At 42.2% G+C, this 20,157-nt stretch overlaps 1 protein-coding gene across 2 annotated transcripts in view; it reads left to right on the top strand.

The window, feature by feature from the left end:
- The window catches only part of RASGRF2 (Ras protein specific guanine nucleotide releasing factor 2), a 274,601-nt gene that overhangs the window by 165,963 nt on the left and 88,481 nt on the right, over positions 1-20,157 (top strand). For both annotated transcript variants that reach the window (XM_053587375.1, XM_053587384.1), the window contains exon 17: positions 2,794-2,883. In XM_053587375.1, coding sequence (XP_053443350.1) covers positions 2,794-2,883 — 90 coding nt within the window. The remainder of the gene's footprint in view (positions 1-2,793; positions 2,884-20,157) is intronic.

Genomic DNA, 20,157 nt, shown 5'->3' with positions numbered 1-20,157 from the left:
ACTTCTGGTTTCTGAACCTTTCCCTTGCCTTACTGTTTCATCATCTCCGTTATGAAAATTAACTGGAAGCAAATACAGTGGGCCCACTGTATCTATGGCTTTCACATCCCTGGGTTCCATATCTTTGGATTCGACCAACCACCCATCAAAAACATTTGGTGGTGGGGAGGAGGAAGCATCTATACTGACCACGTACAAGCTTCCCCCGCCACGGTTATTTCTCTAAATAATATAGTACAATGACTATGTACGTAGCATTTACATTTTATTCGTTGTTATAACGTAAGTAAGTCTATGTGTAATTTAAAGTATGCAGGAGGATGTGTGTAGGTGATGTGCAAATACTACACCATTTTATATCAGGGCCTTGAGGATCCGTGAAATTTGGTATCCTGGAACCAAAACCCCACAGATACCAAGTAATGACTGGATTGCCACTGTAGGACTGAGCAGTGAACAAATAAATGATTAGAGAATACCTCATCTGTCTAATTGGTATTTGTTCGGTCTCATCATTGTATTGCATTTTGAATCATGCGAATCAAAAGACTTGTTTTTAGATGATGGGTAGATTTGTAGAAGACTCTCAGTGCTAGTTTTACTAAAATGTTCCTAGATTCTGATACCTAACCATGAGTCCCAGTGTAGTCTATATAAAAAGAATCATCTGGGCTATCCCAATTGGGGGAGGGTCTTATTAAAAATACCACATCATCTTAGAAAAAGTCCAGTTGCATGGGACCCCATTATTATTATTGCTAGTGGCAGAAACTGGCAGATGTTTTTTCAAATATAGTTATGAATATCATAAAGGATTAATTACCCCATAGTTTATTTGAGAATCCAACTAATGTCCTCTAATTGGAAGAAAAACAATCAAGGAAAGGTAGGCATCTTTTGCAAATCTCTCCCATGTTCCCCACTGCACAGATAAATATATCCAAAGAAGAGTTGTTTTGAAATGTTTGCTTTTTTCTTCTCAAGCCAATTAATATGTCAAATCAGAAGAGAAAATTACACAATTATGAAACTACATACCCCCCAAGCCAGAATGTAAAGGTGTTTTTGACTTTCATATACTTGTGCAGCAAATAGGGCATTTTAGAAAAGATGAAGCGCACGGCTCCAGATGGTCATCTGTGGCTTCTGTCATCACCCTCAGCTCTGAGAGCAACTCAGAGGGTCTGGGTCAGGCTGTTGTCAGATTTGCCTTGATGGATATTAAAGCCCTTGGGGCATTCAGGCTCCTGGTCAATTATGGGTCCCTGTGACATTTGGGTGTCTCTGGCTAATGGAGGTGATAAGCTGGACTCTCCTGGCTTGTCATATTGACAGCTGTGGAACTGGCGAAATCCAGGCCTTGGCAACTTCCTTGAGCATTGCGACAGAGGACAGATCCCCTCGAATTCATTGTAACCTGGAAGAACTTGGAAGTAAGACTCTACCAGGGCAAGTGCTGGATGCCGTCCACATTGTTACTATTATTAGCGCTCTGCTTTATATTTTTCCCATATGTTTACATTCACATATAAAATTTTAAATTATTAAATATTTAAATATTTAAATTATTTTAAGAATTATTTGGAAATTAAATTCTGTTCATGGAGTAACCAAATCCTTTGTTTCTCCCCTGATGTGACTAAATCGTAGAGCCATAGTAATATGAAGGAGGCTGAAATCTGTGATAAAATGGAAAATCTAAATGGAGACAGTATCACATATTTTTTCACTATTTAGCTGAAATTTTGCCTTCTCTTCTGTCTACCTGCCACCTTGCCTGAAATGTTATCAAAGCTACTGCAGAAAGAGAAAGGCAAGCTATTTTATGCTTTCCGGGTACATTAACGCCACTCTTTGTTTTCCCCCTATTTATTTATTTATTTTAAGTATGAGTATATAGCTTTAGGGACAAACAAAAGCCTGGAGGTCAGAATCACAGCAGATTGTTTTCCCTAAACATCTGAGCAGGGAAAACCAGCCTTAGCGGGTGCCGTGTGTGAAGCACAGGCTGAGGAAAGAGAAGCTCATCCTTTAAATTTTCGCAGGACTACACTTAACCCCACTCCCATTTTTAAAGGTGATTTTGAGAAGGAAATTCTATTAGTAAGATGATGTAACATTTTTTTAAAAATATATTTTCTAAATTGAGATATGGTTCATGCAGCATAAAATTCACCCTTTTAAAATGCACAGTCTGTGGTTTTTATGTACTCACGAGGTCAGGCAGCCGTAACCACTATTTAATTCCAGAAAATCTTTATCACCTGAAAAGAAACCTTGTCCCCTCTTTCCCCCCCCAACAGCAGACACTCCTCATTCCTGTCTTCCCACAGCTCTGGCAGCCACTCATCTACTTTCTTTCTCTACAGATTCCTATTTTGGATATTTAATATAAAGGGAATCATGCTAGGTGTGACCTTGTGTCATCAGCTTCCTTCCCTATGTTTTCCAGGTTTATCCAGCTCAGCATGGTAGCACGTTCCAGAACTTCATTCCTTGTTGAGGCTGAATAATACTCTCTTGTGTTTGGTTGTGTGATGGACATTTGATAGTTTCTACTTTTTACCCACTATGGATATTCCTGTGCAAGTTTTTGTATAGAAGTCTGGATTCATTTCTCTTGGTTACACACCTAGAGTGAGATTGCTGATGTGCAATCTTGTTATTTGCCTATTAACAGGGACAATACAGGGCATTTGGTCCAACCCTCCATCCGGTGTCAGAATGGAAATGAGAATTTTTGTTACAGAATATTATCTGTTTGCTTCATCATTCCATTTCCTTTCTTACCAGGACAGACAGCTGACAATGCCCACTGCTCTGTTTCGCCGGCCTCTGCTTTTGCAATTGCCACAGCTGCAGCAGGACACGGGAGTCCACCAGGTGAGTGGGGGAGCAGCTAAACAGGCATAGGTGACAGTTTGCATGAGGTCGGTGGCCCTCAACTGCCAGCGTCTTGGTGATGCACTCATTGGGCAGCTTGTTAAGGATGAAGATTCTAAGTTCTTATTCCAAATCAGTATTTCTGGGGGACACAGTCTTTAATTTATTTATTTTTTAAAGCCTTTGAGATTTTTTTTGTCATTACAGTTTGACCAGGGCTGGGTTTGAACCCACTGAACCACAGGGCCGCCCAGGAACACTGTCTTTTAAAGAAGTATCTTCAGAGATCTTGTTATTTGCAACAATGTAGATGAACTTGGAGGGCATGCAATGTAAAATGAGCCCACGACAGAAAGATACTGTGTGATCTCACTCCGATGTGGCATCTGGAAAGTGGGGCTCACAGAAGCAGAGCACAGAATGGTGGCGCCAGAGGCCGGTGGGGAGGGAGGGAAGTGGGAGATGTGGGTCAAAGAACATAAAATTTCAGTTAGGCAAGAGGAATAAGTTCTGAAAATCTAAGTACAGCCTAGTGACTGTGGTTAAAAATAATACCCTGTGTACTTGAAAATTGCCAAGAGAATAGATTTTTAAATGTTCTCTCCACAGAACAATTGGTAAGTGTGTGAGGTGATAGATGGTATTTAGTTAGATCCAATCATTCGTCACTGTATAGCTGCATCAGAACATTTTGCTGTACCCTATAAAGATATGCAATAAAAAAATCAGCCAAATAAGTCAATAGGCACCTTCAGGTGACTTTCACTGAAGGTCTGTGGGTTACACTTCTGAGAAATTCTGCATCAGAGAAGGATGTGTTATTTCTCTCATGTTGTTTTACGGAGGTATTCAACCTTTTTAGCTGAATTACTGGGAACATGTTTCCATTTTAATTGAATACAATACTAAAAGCATATGCAAGGTGGGAGGGAAGGCTTGTGGGGTTGGGCTGGAGGAACTAGAGGAATCATTGCTTTAGTTGACTCATAATTCGTTTCCAGTAAATCCACGATTCTTTCCAATCTGCTGTCAGTTAATTTTCAGGGTAAAGAAGACGTACTTAAATAAAAGCACAGTGTTTGAACAGACAAAAATCACATTCATTATCTCTTTGCTCTTCTCTCACGTGCATGGAGGACATTATGTTACGAGAAATCTGTAAGCTGTTAAAATAGCCTTGTTGCCGTGTCTTCACCTAAACTAAACCTCTGAGTTTCAATCATCATGATTTGTAGCACCTTGAGAATGGTGTATTTGGTTAGCCATTGTCATCTTCCACAAAGGAGTCCTTTCCAAAGCCTGTGATGCCGTATTCACAATATCAACTAGCAGGTATAACCTGTGTGATTTTTTTTTCTAAATTGAAGAACAAGAGATATGTTCTATCGTGAACATGAAATACCACAGTAATGTATACGTTAACTAGTATAACATATGTTATTTTATATATCCATCCTCATCTAAATAAAAATTTCACAGCTTGACCTCTTTTTATTCTTCAACATTTTGCCACACATCACTGGATGTGGCCAGGAAAATTGGGTGTTCCTTGCCCAAATGTTCCTAAAACCTTCCCCCCAAAGTCCCATCAGCATCATACAAAATAGCCTATAAGGCTCATAATGATGTTTTGTCCATCCAGTTGACTAAACATATTATCATAATGAACATTTCTGAGAAAATGTTTCTAAGGAAGTCTTTGCTGTGCTCTCAGGGGGTTAGTTATCACTTGGGATTTACTGAGACCACTCCTGTCTTCCATTCTCACAAGCTGGTCTTTGGAAAAAGTGAAGTACAAAAGCATTCCTCACAGGTTTCCTGATTTCAGTATGGTTTGTGAAATACGTTGGGGTTACTTCCAGATAAGTCCATTTCCCCACTCACTGGAGGCTGAGTAAGGGCAGACCCATTTTTCCACCTGAGATTGCAGTGAAGATTGAACTATTCTAGTGAACTTTAGGGAATGGCCTTCTGACTTTGGCTGGTCAGTGCACACTGGGCCAGAAGGAAAAAGTAACCAAAGAACCAAGTCTTCCTCACTTTTCTGAATGCCTGCTGCTTCTGTTGACTTTCTTCCTATTTCTCCCTGCAGCTAAAATACCCCTAGAAAAGCTCTCTTCAGAGAGCCGGCCCCTGGCTGTGCTTCCTGAGGAGGGCCACATGCACTTTCTAGCAGCCCCCAGCCAGTGCTGCCAGCTGCAGGGCAGTCTTAATCCTGGGTGAGCAGGCTGCTGCTGTTTTACGATGTGATGGTGCCTATCAAGTAGAAAGGAGCCACCTGACTCAATTTTAGAAGCAAAGGCAATAAGGGATTGGGTTTGACTGCTGGTCGCTCTGCTTTTATGCCTGCAAGCTGCCCATGGGTCAGTTTCAGTGGTTCGTGGCAGCAACAAAGAGGGTCTCTTTTGTGGGGGCACCCAGTACATTTCTGGGGCTCAGCCACTTAGTGAAACTGGCCCTGCGGGGGCTTCCACCTGCCTAGGAGAACTGGACAATGTGCAGAAAGTGTACTTGGAGCAGAGACAGGGACGTGCTAGGAAGGTGATTGGGACTTGCTAGCTGGCAGGTCCAGGGAAGGGCTAGATCCAGATGCTGCTCAGGTGTTCAAAGGGAGTGCTAGGTAAGAGTCAACTCCTAAAAGAGACTTGTGTCTCTTCTGTAAATCAGGAATTGCCAACCTGAATGCACCCTGGAACCTAATGAGTTGCAAAAGCAAGCAGGAGGGAGGGTTGTGTAGACAGGTAAACATGTGGGGCCTTCCTCAGTCTCTGCAGGCTTCCCGTCTGCTGGTTTGGCTGCAGTGTGGGCATTCCTGGAAGTGCAGCTCTCCCATGTCCTGGCCCACAACAGAAAACCAGGGATCTCCCGGCCGAGCCACGTGGTCTGCATGGTGGGTTTCCGAGTTTCAGGTTCCCTCCTTGCCTTAATCCTTCCCAGCCCCTAACTCCCATCCTCGCCATCAATCAAATACACAGGAATCTGGCAACTCTGTGTTACAACTGAGGTTACTCTTGTGCTTAGTACCACTTTTCTGGTACCCATAGCCCTGAGCTGAGCATGTGGCAGCTCCTAAACACACCTCGTTGACTTGGTCTTGATCTGATGTAAGATTTTCCCTCATTCTGGTCATTAGAAAGTCCTCGAGACATGCCAGGACCTGAGGCCTAGGGTCACCCTAAATGTTGACTGCCAGTTGGAATGCAAGCTCTGCCTACACTGTTAAAGCTTCATACCGTGATGTTGACAAGACTTGGCTTTGTGCTGCAATCGTAAAGAAGCAGGCTTTTCTTTCTTTCCATCATTGATCTACAAGTTGCATTAGGCTTTGTGCTGCAATCGTAAAGAAGCAGGCTTTTCTTTCTTTCCATCATTGATCTACAAGTTGCCTTAGGCCCAGTTACAGATGGATGCACGGCTGTGGACCTGATGCTTGACAGTTTGGGGAGGTCCACCTTGAGGAAGAGAGTATAAAATTGCATGTATAACCCCTTAGGGCACCTGCCACGCCTTTTGGGGCAGCCTATACAAATTGAGAGTCACTGAAGTTTAAGCTTCATTGGCTTCCTAGTAAATCTGCTTTTGAGTCCATCCAATCCAGATAATTCTTGGAATCATAGTATCTATGGGAAAGTTTGTGTGTTGGGGAGTGCGGATGAGAGTGCCAATGATCATTACTCAACCATTAGCCATCGTTCTTCTAAGTTAGTCCTAAGTTAGGTGGTGTCATGGAAAACAGCAGAAAATACCATCAATTGAAAATGAACAGTTGACCAGCTGAGCAGCATAATGTACAAATCACCACCGTGATTTCCGTCCCCGGTGTCAAGTGAGTCCTCTATTCTATGGTGGGGCTTTAGTGCTATACAATAGACTGAGACAAAGGACGGTCAAAGGTGTCCAAGTGTGCCACCAGGCAGGCTGAAGTGTATTTGCAGGCCTCTGCTCAAATTTAACAGCTCTGCATAAAGTAGAAATTAAAATGTGTGCATTTCAAATGGCTGATGATACGGGGAATGTGCAGGTGCAGTTTGGATATAGTTACTATGTGAATAGAAATGCAAATTCAATGAATAAATATGTCAGGGTACATCATGACACTTGCTACACACCTGATAGGATTAATTATGGCATTTATGAAATGATCTAAAATGAAGTGTGAAAGAGTGAGGTGGGTTGTTTTTATGAGAATAGAAATAATGGCAGGGGAGGTGCTTTAAGCAATTTGATTATTGGTGAGCAGATTATACATTTTACTGTTCTGGGCAAGTCAGCATAACTTAACGAATTAGAGGAATGGGTGAAGGCACTCATAGGAAAATTAATGGCACCATTACAATTGCTTAGAGAAACAGTGAATCTTTTATTGGTGATAACATGGTACTTGTAAAGTAGATAATTCATCATCTGTTTTCTTTTCTGTAAAACCAGTCATGTCTTGTATAGTAAATAGTAGATCGAAGCTTGGCATGAGTTAGGTTTGGGCCAGTTTTTAAAAATACTGATATCTGCTCTCATACCCAAGATTCTGACTTTGCTGCGCTGGAGTCTATCCTGGGATTCGGATTGTTTAAAATTCCCCCAGGTGATGCTAATGTGGAGAGAGCCACCTAGACGGTACATATTGGAGAGTGTGTGTGTGTGTGTGTGTGTGTGTGTGTGTGTGTGAATATTTTACTGAGGTAATGTCAGAGAACGATAAAAAATCTAGATGTTTCCAAATTCCACATTAGATTTGGATATAGATGTATTCATGATTATTTGATTAATTCAGTGGAAGCACATGGTTTGAACGGTTATATGAGCCTCACTCACACCCTCAGGCAGTGTAGGAGCTACACACCTTGATTTCACTCCACAGTCTAGTATTAGTTAATGCATTCAGTGCTGCAGGTGCAGAATCATGGAAGGCTGGTGGACTGGATGTGAGCAGAATTAGCTTCAGTCCTGTATCAGTCAGTCACCCTGAATAGAATGCCAGGGGGTCATAGGTCACCCCAACCTCAAACTCCTGGGTTCAAGCAATCCTCTTGCTTCAGCCTCCCAAGTAGCTGGGACTACAGGTGCCCACCACAATGCCCTGCTAGTTTTTCTATTTTGAGTAGAGCCGGCATCTCACTCTTGATCAGGCTGATCTAGAACTCCTGAGCTCAAGGGATCCTCTCATCTCAGCCTCCCAAAGTGCTAGGATTATAGGTATGAGCCACCAAGCTTGGCACCTTAGACAATTTATGTAGTTTCTTAGGGCCCAGGATTTCATGATGGAAGCTTGAGCGTTGAACTAGTGCCCTGGTTCCCAAAGTGGGATCCCTGGGCCTGTGCCATCAGAATTACCTGGAAACTCTTTAGGAATGCACATTCCTGGACCACCTGCCAGTGCTGCTGAATTGGAAACTCTGGTGTTGGGACACAGCATCTGCATTTTAACAAGCTGTTTCATTGAATCTAATACATACTAAAGTTTGAGAACCAATGAGTTAGTATAATGCCTGAGCTCCCTCACTTGTTTAAAAATCTCTGGCTCCAAATTACTCTAGAATTACCCACAGTTTTTATCTCTTCTTAAATCTTATGTATAACCTAACCATTTATCTTTTGATAGCTTTTGCATAGTATGGATAATTGATTTGTACCAAGTTTCACATTAAAATTCTCACTTTTGGGTGGCGCCTGTGGCTCAAAGGAGTAGGGCACCGGCCCCATATACCGGAGGTGGCAGGTTCAAACCCAGCCCCGGCCAAAATAAAACTGCAAAAATAAATAAATAAATAAATTCTCATTTTTCTTCATCATTTAAAATATGGAAGGTTGCCTAGAGTTCTGTATCATGTTACAAAATCTTTTTAGCTCAAAGTAATAGAAACTGTTGTGGTAATTTTTTACCATACAATTTAAAGTTCAATGGAGTAAAATCCATATATTACCAGAGTTATGCAGTGATCATAATGAATCTTAGAATATTTCCATCACTGCCTAAAACCCCTTTACCTGCTGGCCGTCTCTGCTGCTGTCTCTCTCGCTTGCCCCTTGCAACTGCTAATCTCTTTTCTGTCTCTATCAATTTTTATCTTCTGGATATTAGATATAAATGCAATCACATAATATGTGGCCTTTTTTGACTGGCTCTTTTTACTTAGGATAATGTTTTTTGAAGCTCATCCATTTTTGTATTATTTATCAGTCACTTGATGTTTCTGGCTGGGGCCGGGTTTGAACCCACCAGCTCTGTATGTATATGGGGCCGATGCCCCACTCCTTTGAGTCACAGGCACCGCCTTTTATTTCTTTTTTTTTTTTGAGACAGAGTCTCACTGTGTCACCCATGGTGGAATGTGTGGCGTCACCGCTCACAGCGACCTCAAATTTTTGGGCTTAGCAATTCTCTTGCTTCACCCTCCCTAGTGACTAGGACTACAGGCACCTGCCACAGCACCCGACTATTTTTAGAGATATACCACATTATATTCATCAGTTAATGGACATTTGGGTTATTTCTCCTTTTTGACTCCTATGAACAATGCTGTTATCTACATTTGTGTGCAAGTTTTATATGGATTTGTGTTCATTTCTGTTAAGGACATACCTAGGAGTGGAATTGCTGGGTTGTACGAGAAGTTAATGTGCAGCCGTTTAATGAACTGTCAAACTGGTTTTGAAAGTGGCTGTACAATTTTACATTTCCATCAGCAGTGTAGTGGAGTTTCTCCATGGTGAAGTGACACTATCCCCTGCCCCCTGCCAGGGCAGTGTGGGTACTTTGGAACAGAGTAGTCCCAATGCGTCCCTTGTGGTATTACTGGCATTTATTTCACTTGTCTATTAGGTAAAATCAGCCAGTGCATTGTTACTATTATTGATTGAAACATTTATGTTTTAAATCAATTAAAAATGAGAAACAAAAGATTTTACTTTGTCTTCATTTATTCCTTCTCCAGTGCTCTACTTTTCGTTAAATAGAGCCAATTTTCTGACCTACATCATTTTCTTCTGCCTGAAGAACTTCTTTTAATAATTCTTACAGGGCACGTCTGCCAGCAATGAATTCCATTGGTTTTTGTTTGCCTGGCAAAGTCTTTATTGCTCCTTCGCTTTTGAAGGGTAATTTCACTGAATATAGAATTCCAGCTTGGTGGGTTTTTTCTTTCGACACTTTAAATATTTCACTCCTCTCTTCTCGTCGGCCTGTCTGCTGATGGACGTGGCCATTCTTAATCATGTTCCTCTATTGGTAAGGGGTTTATTTTCTCCAACTTCTTTCAAGAATGAATCTTTCGTTTGCTACGGTTTGAGTATCATATGCCTCCATGTGGTTGTGTTGGTATTGATTCTGTTTGGTGTTCTCTGAGCTTCCTGGATCTGTTATTAATTTTGGAAAGTTCTTGCCATTTTTGCTGCAAGTATTTCTTCTACTCTAGTCTCCAGAATTCTAATTACGTGTGAGTGATACCTTTTGAAATTGCCTCATAGCTCTTGTGCGTTCTCTTCTGTTTGGCGTTGTTTTTTCCCCCCTTTTTTCTCTTCGCTTTTCAGTTTGGAGGTTCTGCTGATCCTTCTTCAAACTCATTATTCTCCCTCCTTTGTGTTGAATCTGCTGGTGAATCTAGGGAAGGCATTCTTCAGTTCTGTCTTATGTTTTTGATTTCTAGCATTTCCCTTTGATTCTTAGTTTCCACCTGCATTCTTTTCCTGGAAAGAAAGCACACAGCAATGGAGACATCTTGCCTGTGCCCTGCAAGCAGCCCAAATCCTTGCTACAGCTGGGCTGAGCACCCTCGTCCCTGACAGTGCTGCACTGCTGAGTTGTTTCCCCTTGCACCGCCCTTTCTTAGGCTCCCTGTAGACCATTCTCCTTCTGCTGTTACTGTCCCTCCTCAGCAAACGTACAATACAGTTGATTGTGCCTCACATTGCTTCATCACTGCCTGACTGCATTGCGGTTCCATCCATTTTGGCCCAGGCAAGGACCCTAAGTGGGAACTGTTTAAAGGGGACTACCACTGCTCAGCTCCTGCTGATTGCTGCCATGGGGCACTGCAGGACTAGGGCGTCACTTGTGTTTTCTCTGATTTTTTCTTTGTTGTTGTTTGTTGATTTTTGTCCTTGTTATTGTATGTGTATTTACGTGAAATCTTCTTTCTAACTGTTGGACGTGTTTTCACATTCTTTTAAAAACAATGTCCAAGGGGGCGGCGCCTATAGCTCAGCGGGTAGGGCACCAGCCACATACATCCAGGCTGGTGGGTTCGAACCTGGCCCAGGACAGCTAAACTACAATGACAAATGCAACAAAAAAATAGCCAGGCATTGTGGCAGGCATCTGTGGTCCCAGCTACTTGGGAGGCTGAGGCAAGAGAATCACTTCTGCCCAAGAGTTTGAGGTTGCTGTGAGCTGTGACATCACAGCACTCTACCCGGGGTGACATAGTGAGACTGTCGCAAAAAAAAACAATGTTCAAGAGTATATGGCATGCCTCCAAGGGTGACATAGTGAGACTCTGTCGCAAAAAAAACAATGTCCAAGAGTATATGGCATGCCTCCTGGGTGAGGGGCACAACTATGACTTGGACTCTACCTAACAAATGCAAACAATGTAACCTAATTGTCTATACTCTCATGTTAATCTGAAAAAAATAAATAAATAAACAAACAAATAAATAACCATTCCAGGCCAAAAGAAATACTTCTGTGGACCATACTTGGCAGTGCGCCACTAGTATGTGACCTCAGATTTACTGTAAGCACTTACGGTTGGTGTTGTAGGTTGATACGGCTCCGATTCCCAGACACACTCCTAAATACTGGCAGCGGGCTCCTTCCTCTCTTCATTGCCACCTGGGCCACTGGACAGAAAGCTGATCTCTCCTTGTTCACTGGGCCTGACCACTTTTGCTTTCCGAGGGTAATCTCATCTGCAAATCTGAGGGATGATGCCTCACTGTTCCCTCCACCATGGAAGGGCACAGTGGGGTCCTGCTTTCTTCATCTCCTCATTTTATAGATTCTGAAGCAAGGGTGGGACCCAGCATGGTGAAGGTCCTCGACCAAAATAAGTCTCAGACCTGTCTACCACCAAATTGCTGTATTCTTTGCCTTGATGTCACCACTAATCCCATGTTAACTTCAAAAAGAGCAAGAGCCTGGGGAACCTGAATGACTTAAACGTGTTGTTACTGACCCTTGCTCCTGTTTTTCTCTGCAGCACATCCATTTCTAGCCTCTTTCCCCACCTCTCTACGTAGCATCCAGCTGGCGTTCGCCTCAGTGACAGATACAGAAGTTTGGGAAATCCAGAGAGAAGAGCTGGGTGAGAAGTTAGTAGCCTGTGGGTGGTTTCTTAGGTGGCCAGCCAGTGGTATTGAGGCACCTGGGATTTTTCACAAGATTGCAGAAACCAGAGCCTTGGTGCAAAGATGTGATCTGGTTCCAGAAAGCCTTTATCTCTGTATTGAGAATGATCGAATTTACAGCAGAGTATTTATTACTGTGAATTCAGTTGATGCCACACATGTACCCTGCTGTCTGTCGTCTCTTTCAGGATTAGTGAGAACACTCCACACTGTTTAAATAGCTTATCTGCACAGAATCTGGGCTTTTTTCAATGCCTATGTTACAAGCTAAAATTGAAACTTCAGGCAAGACATAGAAATCGATTTTCTGTTTCAAAATCAGAAACTTAATATCATGTACATGTTTTAGTTCATTGATTCCCAAAGGAGCTTGGGTACCTCTTGCAGTCTGGTCTTTAGGCAACCTACTGGGTGCTGTGGAATAGGAACCAGAGGACTTCCTTAGAATTCACCTGTCCCCCTGGGGATTCTGAGTCGCCTCCCAGAGGCAAGCCCTCCAAAAGGGAGATGTTACTGATGGAAACGTGCACACGTGTAAATGCTGTGAAAACAGACGTAAGGCTGAGTATTACTGCTCTCCTGTGTTCCAACCCTAAAAACAGTATGCTCACTTTCTGTATCCAGTTCTCTCTTTCCTTGTTAGTCTGGGCATAGCAGGAAGCAGCCTGTCTATTTAACCCATTTTAGCAAGGGTATTCAGAAATCTAAGGTCAAAATATTGGCTACCTGTAATGTTTCTTGTATGGGGCCCTCACTGTGTTTTCATTTTCTGGGCAACTCACCCTTGCCTTATTTCTTATTATTCTTCCCTTTTGCTAGCCTGCTGCATTTTGTCCTTGGCGTGTTCTCACCTTTTGGAACTCTGCGTCTGTTTCCTGGAGACAGGTCCTCTTGCTAAGACTGGCTATTAATACATAGTAACATCTCCCTTTTGGAGGGCTTGCCTCTGAAAGGCTGCTCAGAATCCCAAGGGGGAAAGGTGAATTCTAAGGAAGTTCTTTGGTTGTTTTTATTCCACAGGACACAGTAGGTGGTATAAGGACCAGACTGCAAGAGGAACTTTGTAGAGCCCAGTGCAAAATGAGAATGCAGGTCTCTTGTTGAAAATATTAAGAATTTTAAGGCAGCAACAGAAGAGAGCATGGGCCTTCTAAGCAAGGGCCCAGGGTGACATAGATTGTATAGCATGAAGCCGGCCCTGCCTCCTACAGTCTGATCAGGAGTTCAGAAGTCTCAGTGTATTTTACCAGGTCCTGTAGGGAGCTGCTCTCCGGGTGTGCCTTTCAGGGCATTTCCAGGATTATATCCTGGTTCTGTAGAACTTTTCTGTGGATAAAAGTATATTAATAGAAGAGAAGTCTCTTAGTTTTAAAGATGAAAGATCTTAGGCTGGGAAAGGTCAATTAGGAAGAGAAAAAAAATCTCTAAGCATAGGACTTCTGATTTTCTGAAGAGAGTACACATTTTTTTAAGGTACAACAAAATATGTTCAACAATGCAAGAATGCTAAACATAAACTCTGATGAATCAGAGAGACTCTCACTATGTAATGATGATTCAGAGCAATCATAAAACAAAAATTTTCATTATATAAGGCTAAAAACCATTCTGGTTCCTGGACTTTTCAGTTATTTGAACCTTTACAATAAATACAAGGAGCTCAATAAACCACAGTGGGCATGTCAGGATTACACCAAGCTGAGAATGACTCTGGAAAGTTAGAAAAAGTAGACAGCCTCAACAATACGCAATGGAAAAACAAAACAATATGCAGTGGAAAGTGAAACTTGTCAGTGAATTTTCTTTAGGGAGAGGTAATCCAAGATAATGTTGTGATTATGTAACATTTCAGAGGCCCCCATATATTAAAAGGATGGGATAAGCTTTTAGTTATAACATTTTTCAAACTAGTATGTCAAAGATTAAACATTCAAAGTAATTTTAGAAACTTCGTGGGTCAATGTTCAGGGAAAAGGGGGCTTTTCATCTGCCAGGAAAATATCCCCTCAGACCTACGGGTCTGGAATGTGTTCCTTTTCTGTGACACAGATGTAGTCAGTACAGGTTGTACACTTGCTGGCACTTATGGCCTCCAGCTTCGCAGGCGCTGGGGAGACCTGAGGAGGAAACTGGATGATGTGCGATTAGCCTCTCTTGTTTACCGTGTCTGTGTAACTATTGTGGAGAGCTTTTACAGAGGACCTCCCAAAGTCTCACCCACCTCTTGCAAACACCTTTCCTGTGCTGCCTAGCCAGACCTTTCTGTATACAAATTGAGGGGTTGCACTTATCAATGTGACAATAACAATATTAATTTAGAGTTATATACTTCCACAGGCATACTATATACTAAGCACTGTTCTAAGCTTTCCATATGTTGGCTTTTACGTGAAGTAGTTACTATGATCATACCCACTTTCTAGAGAGTTAAGTAAATCACCTAAGGTTATGTAAGTAGAAAGTGGCAGATTTGAAACCTGTAATCCACCTTCTTGGATTCACCAGTACTCTATTACATTGGCCCAAAGGGCACTTGTTGTTTAAGAAAATAATGAAGAAAGGGCCCAGGGGGTTTGTCACCAATCTCAGCCTCTGCTGAACTGATCCTAGGAAAAGTGTGACAGACTTCACTGCCGACTATCTCCATGGTCACCTTTGAGTTACTCCCCTTGGGAAGCTATGCACCCATGCTAGCACCTAGTCCACCCTTCAAAGCAATTTTGGAACCATTTTGGAATGGTCATCAGAGCTGTTGTTGTAACGAGGCTGTACAATTAAATTCATGAACTCATCCTTTAAAAAGTGCTTTGAAGGGTGGACTAGGTGCTGGTGCCAGTGCACGGCTTCCAGGGGAGTACTTTGCAGGTGACTGTAGTGATAGTCAGCAATGAGGTATGTAGCATTTTTTTTCTAGAATTAGTTCACACACTTAATTGTCTAACCTCCTATATAGGGCATACCTGAAACTCGGCCTTGTGGTTCTGTAATGCTATCATTTTGTTCACAAAGGGACATGAATATTTCTTTTGAGTGGTCTCATGATTTAAAAAATATGCCCACAAATATTTTCATACTTCTTCCTATAAGAGGTGGATCTTAACATCCCTACTTTTTACTGTGGGCTGGACTTAGTACCTTGCTTCTAATGACTAAAGTGGAAGTGATCATGTTTGACTTTGGAGCCTAGGTCATCAAAGGCACAGGACCCTTCACCTTGGTTAATCTCTTGTGGATCACTTGCTCTGGGGCAATCAGCTGCCATGTCATGAGGAGAGTCCCCCAGCGCAAGAAAGCAGGAATGAGGCCTCCTGCCAAGGGCCAGGCGAGTGAGCTTGGAGCAGATCCTCCAGCCCCAGGATGGCTGTCGGCAGGACAACCTCAGGAGAAGCCCTCAGCCAGAGCCATCAGCTCAGACTCCAGTCTTGTCCTAAAGAAACTGAGATAACAAGTGTTTGTTGTTTTAAGTCTCTAAGCAGCAATTGGTAACTAATAAAGGTAGGATCATGGTAGCCAGTAAACTTGAGCCAAATTATTCATCATCAGGCTAAATTTAAGAAGGAAATTTTCATTTGGGATAGGGAAGCATTTCCGGGTTGTTCCCTGTGGAAACGAGCACTGTGTCCTCATCATCTACCAAATATTTTGAAATTGAGGTAATATATTTGAAATTAACAGGTAGCTTAGATCTACCTTATATTTCAAGGTCTCTAAACAGTTTTTCTCTTTTCCCTTCACCTGTAGTGCCCTGGTTTGAAAAGACTCATTTTTCTGCTGTTTGAGAGCTGAGAGCAGTTTGATTTTAACACAACTGTTGCTTAGCAATAGGGAGGAACTTAATGGCTCCACTCTTTTCTGCAAACCGAGGGGAGCACCCCACATCCCTGCCCCCATGTCCTTACTGTCTGTGATGCGGAATTTGAATTGTAGTGATCATTTTAAGATAAAACTGAAGCTGGACTGTGTGACATGTTACTCTCACTTGAGCATCTCGGTTGCCCAAGGGTTGGGACTGGCCTGGTTGGAAGCCCCTTGCAGAAAAGCTGGTCTCTTGGAATTATGGGGTATTTAGAAGTCTGAAGAAAAGCTGGAAAGAAACTAGTAAATTCCTTTCCGTTGGTAGGAAAACAGGTGGTTTGTATTCATCATATAGGACTTTGTGATTCTGGCTCTTAGGATATTGTGGCTAAAAACTGGGCCAATGATTTTAGGAAAGAGGCTACAGAGAAGTGGGAATTCCAGAACCTTTGTGGGGAGAGAAAGGAATGTCTATCCACCACCGACCTCACCACCCTGCTCTGTTGGAGAAGCTTTCACCAGAGATATCAGCTGTGTAGAATTTTTAAATACAAGGTCTAAATCTGATTGTTCCTCAGAGAATTTTGGTGTCTAGGCTCAAAAGTCACTGCCCAAATTAAAAGTATTATTCTTTCCCAGTTTGTGGACTAAATTATGCACAAAGTTTACTCGATTTTTGTTTAATCTTGTATTACTCATATAGGTCTTTTTGTGCACCCCCAGCACCATAGTAGGGGTTGCAGCAAGAAAAACATGAAATACAAAGCAATATTCTCTAAGGACTGACTATCCAGGAGAAGAGACTAGATGAACAGGCAGAAAGCAAATATTAAAGGATCGAGGTGTAAACTCCAGAATACTGATCATAATCAGTGGAATTACTGGCCGTGTTAAACCCTGCCCTGGAAAACGAAAAGAAAATGTCACATTAGCAAAATAACAAGGCTTCAGTGCCTGACCCTGAAGGAATAGGTTAATACAGTTTCAAAGTATTTCCTATACTCTTCCAATTAGTCAGCTGTCTCTGGCAGCAGACTTTTTTTTTTTTTTTTAATGTTAAAATGCTTTTTTTCCTTTGGCTCTCCAAGTTATTCCTTGTGGGTGCACAATTCCTGGTTTAGGTAACATCTGAGGAATTTAGCTGGTATCTGATTAAGAGGGGACAGCATCTGTGGCACTGGACTAAGTTAATATCGCCAAGAGTTCTACATGTGCGTCGCTGATGAGGCCTGATGAAAGACTTACATTGAAGCAAATTGTATTTCACTGAGTTTGAAAATAAAGAATCTTAAACCTGCAGAAAACCCAAAAGAGCCTAATTGAAATAGAGTAAAATAATATGACTGTGATGTGTGTGTGTGTGTTTAAATACATGTAGCACGTAGCCGTGGGGTGGACCAAACATCTTTTTCAGATATTATGGGATCACCAGCTGTAAGACTCTGAGGCTAGATTGTTTAATTATGTGTAGCGTTTGAGTGGCAACAGCACAGATGTTACCTGCCTGTAATCCTCCTCCTCTTTACAGATTTTTCTTTGTTCTCGCTTCTAATTTTCAAGATCCTGTACACAATCCAGAATTAATTAAAAACAGCAGAGCATCTTAGTCTGGATAAACCTTCATCTGGTAAATAAGGTTACTCTGCCAGAGATTTCCTCTGCCAAAGTCAGTTCTCTGAATTCCTGTGGATTGTGTATAAAACAAGCCGCAGTCTCCCGTAGAGGCAGGCGCCAGCGGCATACGGTCTCAGCAAAGGTAGGGTCATCTGCCCCTGCCCACCTCAGCTTCCGCACTGCAGTGTGAAAGGTTTGCAAGGCCTGTTCTCACTTCCTTTGCTTTGTGCTGGCGTTGTGGACTTAGAAAGATCCAACCCTGTACTTACACATGCGTGCTGCCTTATAATTTTGAAGCCCTTTAATAAGGAATGGCATGTGTGTCCATCACAACAAGCCTGTGATGTGGGAGGGTGGAGATTATCCTCTTCTTCTGATATACAGAAGATTGCACATGAACTTTATGGCCATCCTGTATGTATACACCTATATCAGAAAGAGGCCCAGCGAGGTAACATGACTTACTCAAGGGCAGTTCTGAATGACAGACTGGACTCCTGCGGTGGTGCTCTGGATTACTTCTGTGAAGTGGTATTTCAGGGCCACATCCCTCTGATATCTGAAGAGACAATTGAACCATTAATTGATAGGCACGTCCTCTCCCATGTTTTAATTACTGACCAGCTTTAAATATGGATCTCAACTTCCTTCCCACTCAGATTTCAGTCATTTCCTGTGTATAATGAAGTTTCAGTGATTGCCTTTTACTCCTGATTTCTTTTGTGGAGTTCATGGTTTGGGTTTAATTTCCCAGTGAGGCTCAGGGGCTTGGGGCTTAGCACCAAAGCTTTCCTGAGGAGGGTTCTCAGATACTGATTAACAAACATAGAAGGCATCTTTAGGGATTTGAATATATTTCTTTGTTCTCATAAACATTTCTTCAGATAGAGGTGTAATAGAGCTGTCATGGTGAGTAAAAGAAACCTCTGCATTCACCAACCAGATTTATTTACCTTATTTTAAAATCTACCCACCATGAGTTTCTTTGAAATACATCCTGCTCATTCAACATCCTTTGACAGTGACCTAGGGGGAGAAATTTCTCATTCTTGAAGATTGGCTGCCCCATCATACTTTAATTTCTAAACAGCTTTGTGGAGCTGTATTTCACATACCATACAATTCACCCATTTAAAGTGCAATTCAATAGTTTCTAACATTGCCCCACCATTTTCAGTGGACTTCCAATCTTGATTTTTGGAAAATGCTCAGGCTGCCTACTGTGAAAAGCAGTCCTCTCAGAATTTCTTGCCCTTGGTCTGGCTTTGAACTTCTGTTCTTATTACATTAAGGGTAGGAATGGGAGGCTGTGTGCTGTTTCCCAAGGGTGATGCTTTCTGGAGAAGTGGCCTCTGATTGCTGGTGACAGGTGATCTGGCAGTGGGAAGGGATGTTTTTCAGGGAACATGGGCCTTCAGGGCCTTTGGGAGAATGGGGTGTTCATATGGGCAGTGAAGAAAAACTCTCCAAGGAGTCAGGATTATAGAGGGTTCAAGAGAAGAATTTGGGTATCAAAAAGTCCTGCATGTGACTTCTGTGCCTTATCTAGATGTGTGACCTAGGGCAGCCTAAGTCCCATTGTTCTCATCTTTAAAGTGAGGATAATGATTGAACCTAACTCACACAAAGTTGTCATGAAGATTAAATGAGGTGACATAGATCAGTATTTGGAACCATCTAAGGGTTCAATGAATATTTCCTGCTTTTATTAACTCTTTCCTCCTCTCCTTTGTAAGCTTCTGGACAACGGGGACTGTTCACTCAGATCTTCAGCCCCTATCTCCATGACAGACCAGAGTGTTGAATTGAAGTAGACACATCTCCCCATCCCCCATCCCCCCACCCTCCTGTCTCCTCCTGACTCACTTATGTACAAACACAAACACACATGTACTGCCCCAGTGGACTGGTACATGGGCAAGAATTAGTAAAATAACTGCAGATGAGTATTAATTGTATTATCCCAAGGTCATCCAATAAAAGGAGGGTAATATCTGGTCATGACCAAGAGACCTAGAAATCACTTTGGTAATGAACCTATGCTATGTAATGGTGTTCACCATGACAGACAAATTGGGGAAAAGAGGACCAGGGGCCTTGCAGTAGGTTTTTGTGGTAGTGTTGTGAGGAGATACTTAGGGTCTCCCTGGGACTGTTCAGAAAGGCAAAGGAGTCTGAGAAATGTTACTGTAGATATTTTTGATGGACTACATATAAATATATTTTCAATGGTGAAAAAGAAGCAATGAAGATGGTTAATTTGTTAGTCCAAAGCCTCACAATGTAATTGTGAAAGACTAAGTTAATACGATAATGATCTCAGTTCACGATTAGCTAAGTGTTAGATGTCAGCAAGAAACCTAACTGGGAAGAACCAAGGAGAGAACTAGATGCAACTGGAAGATGAGCCTGTCCCTTCCTCTGACCTCTGAAGAGGCAGCTCCTGAGCCTGTTAATTTATGTCTCATATCATTTTGGGAAGGTGTTGGGCAGATCTCTGGTTGCACTGAGAGTCAGACT

This window comes from Nycticebus coucang, chromosome 1 (genome assembly GCF_027406575.1).
Source record: "Nycticebus coucang isolate mNycCou1 chromosome 1, mNycCou1.pri, whole genome shotgun sequence".
NCBI lineage: Eukaryota > Metazoa > Chordata > Mammalia > Primates > Lorisidae > Nycticebus > Nycticebus coucang.
The sequence above is the reverse complement of the archived record's forward strand: the minus strand, read 5'-3'. Positions and strand labels throughout refer to the sequence as shown.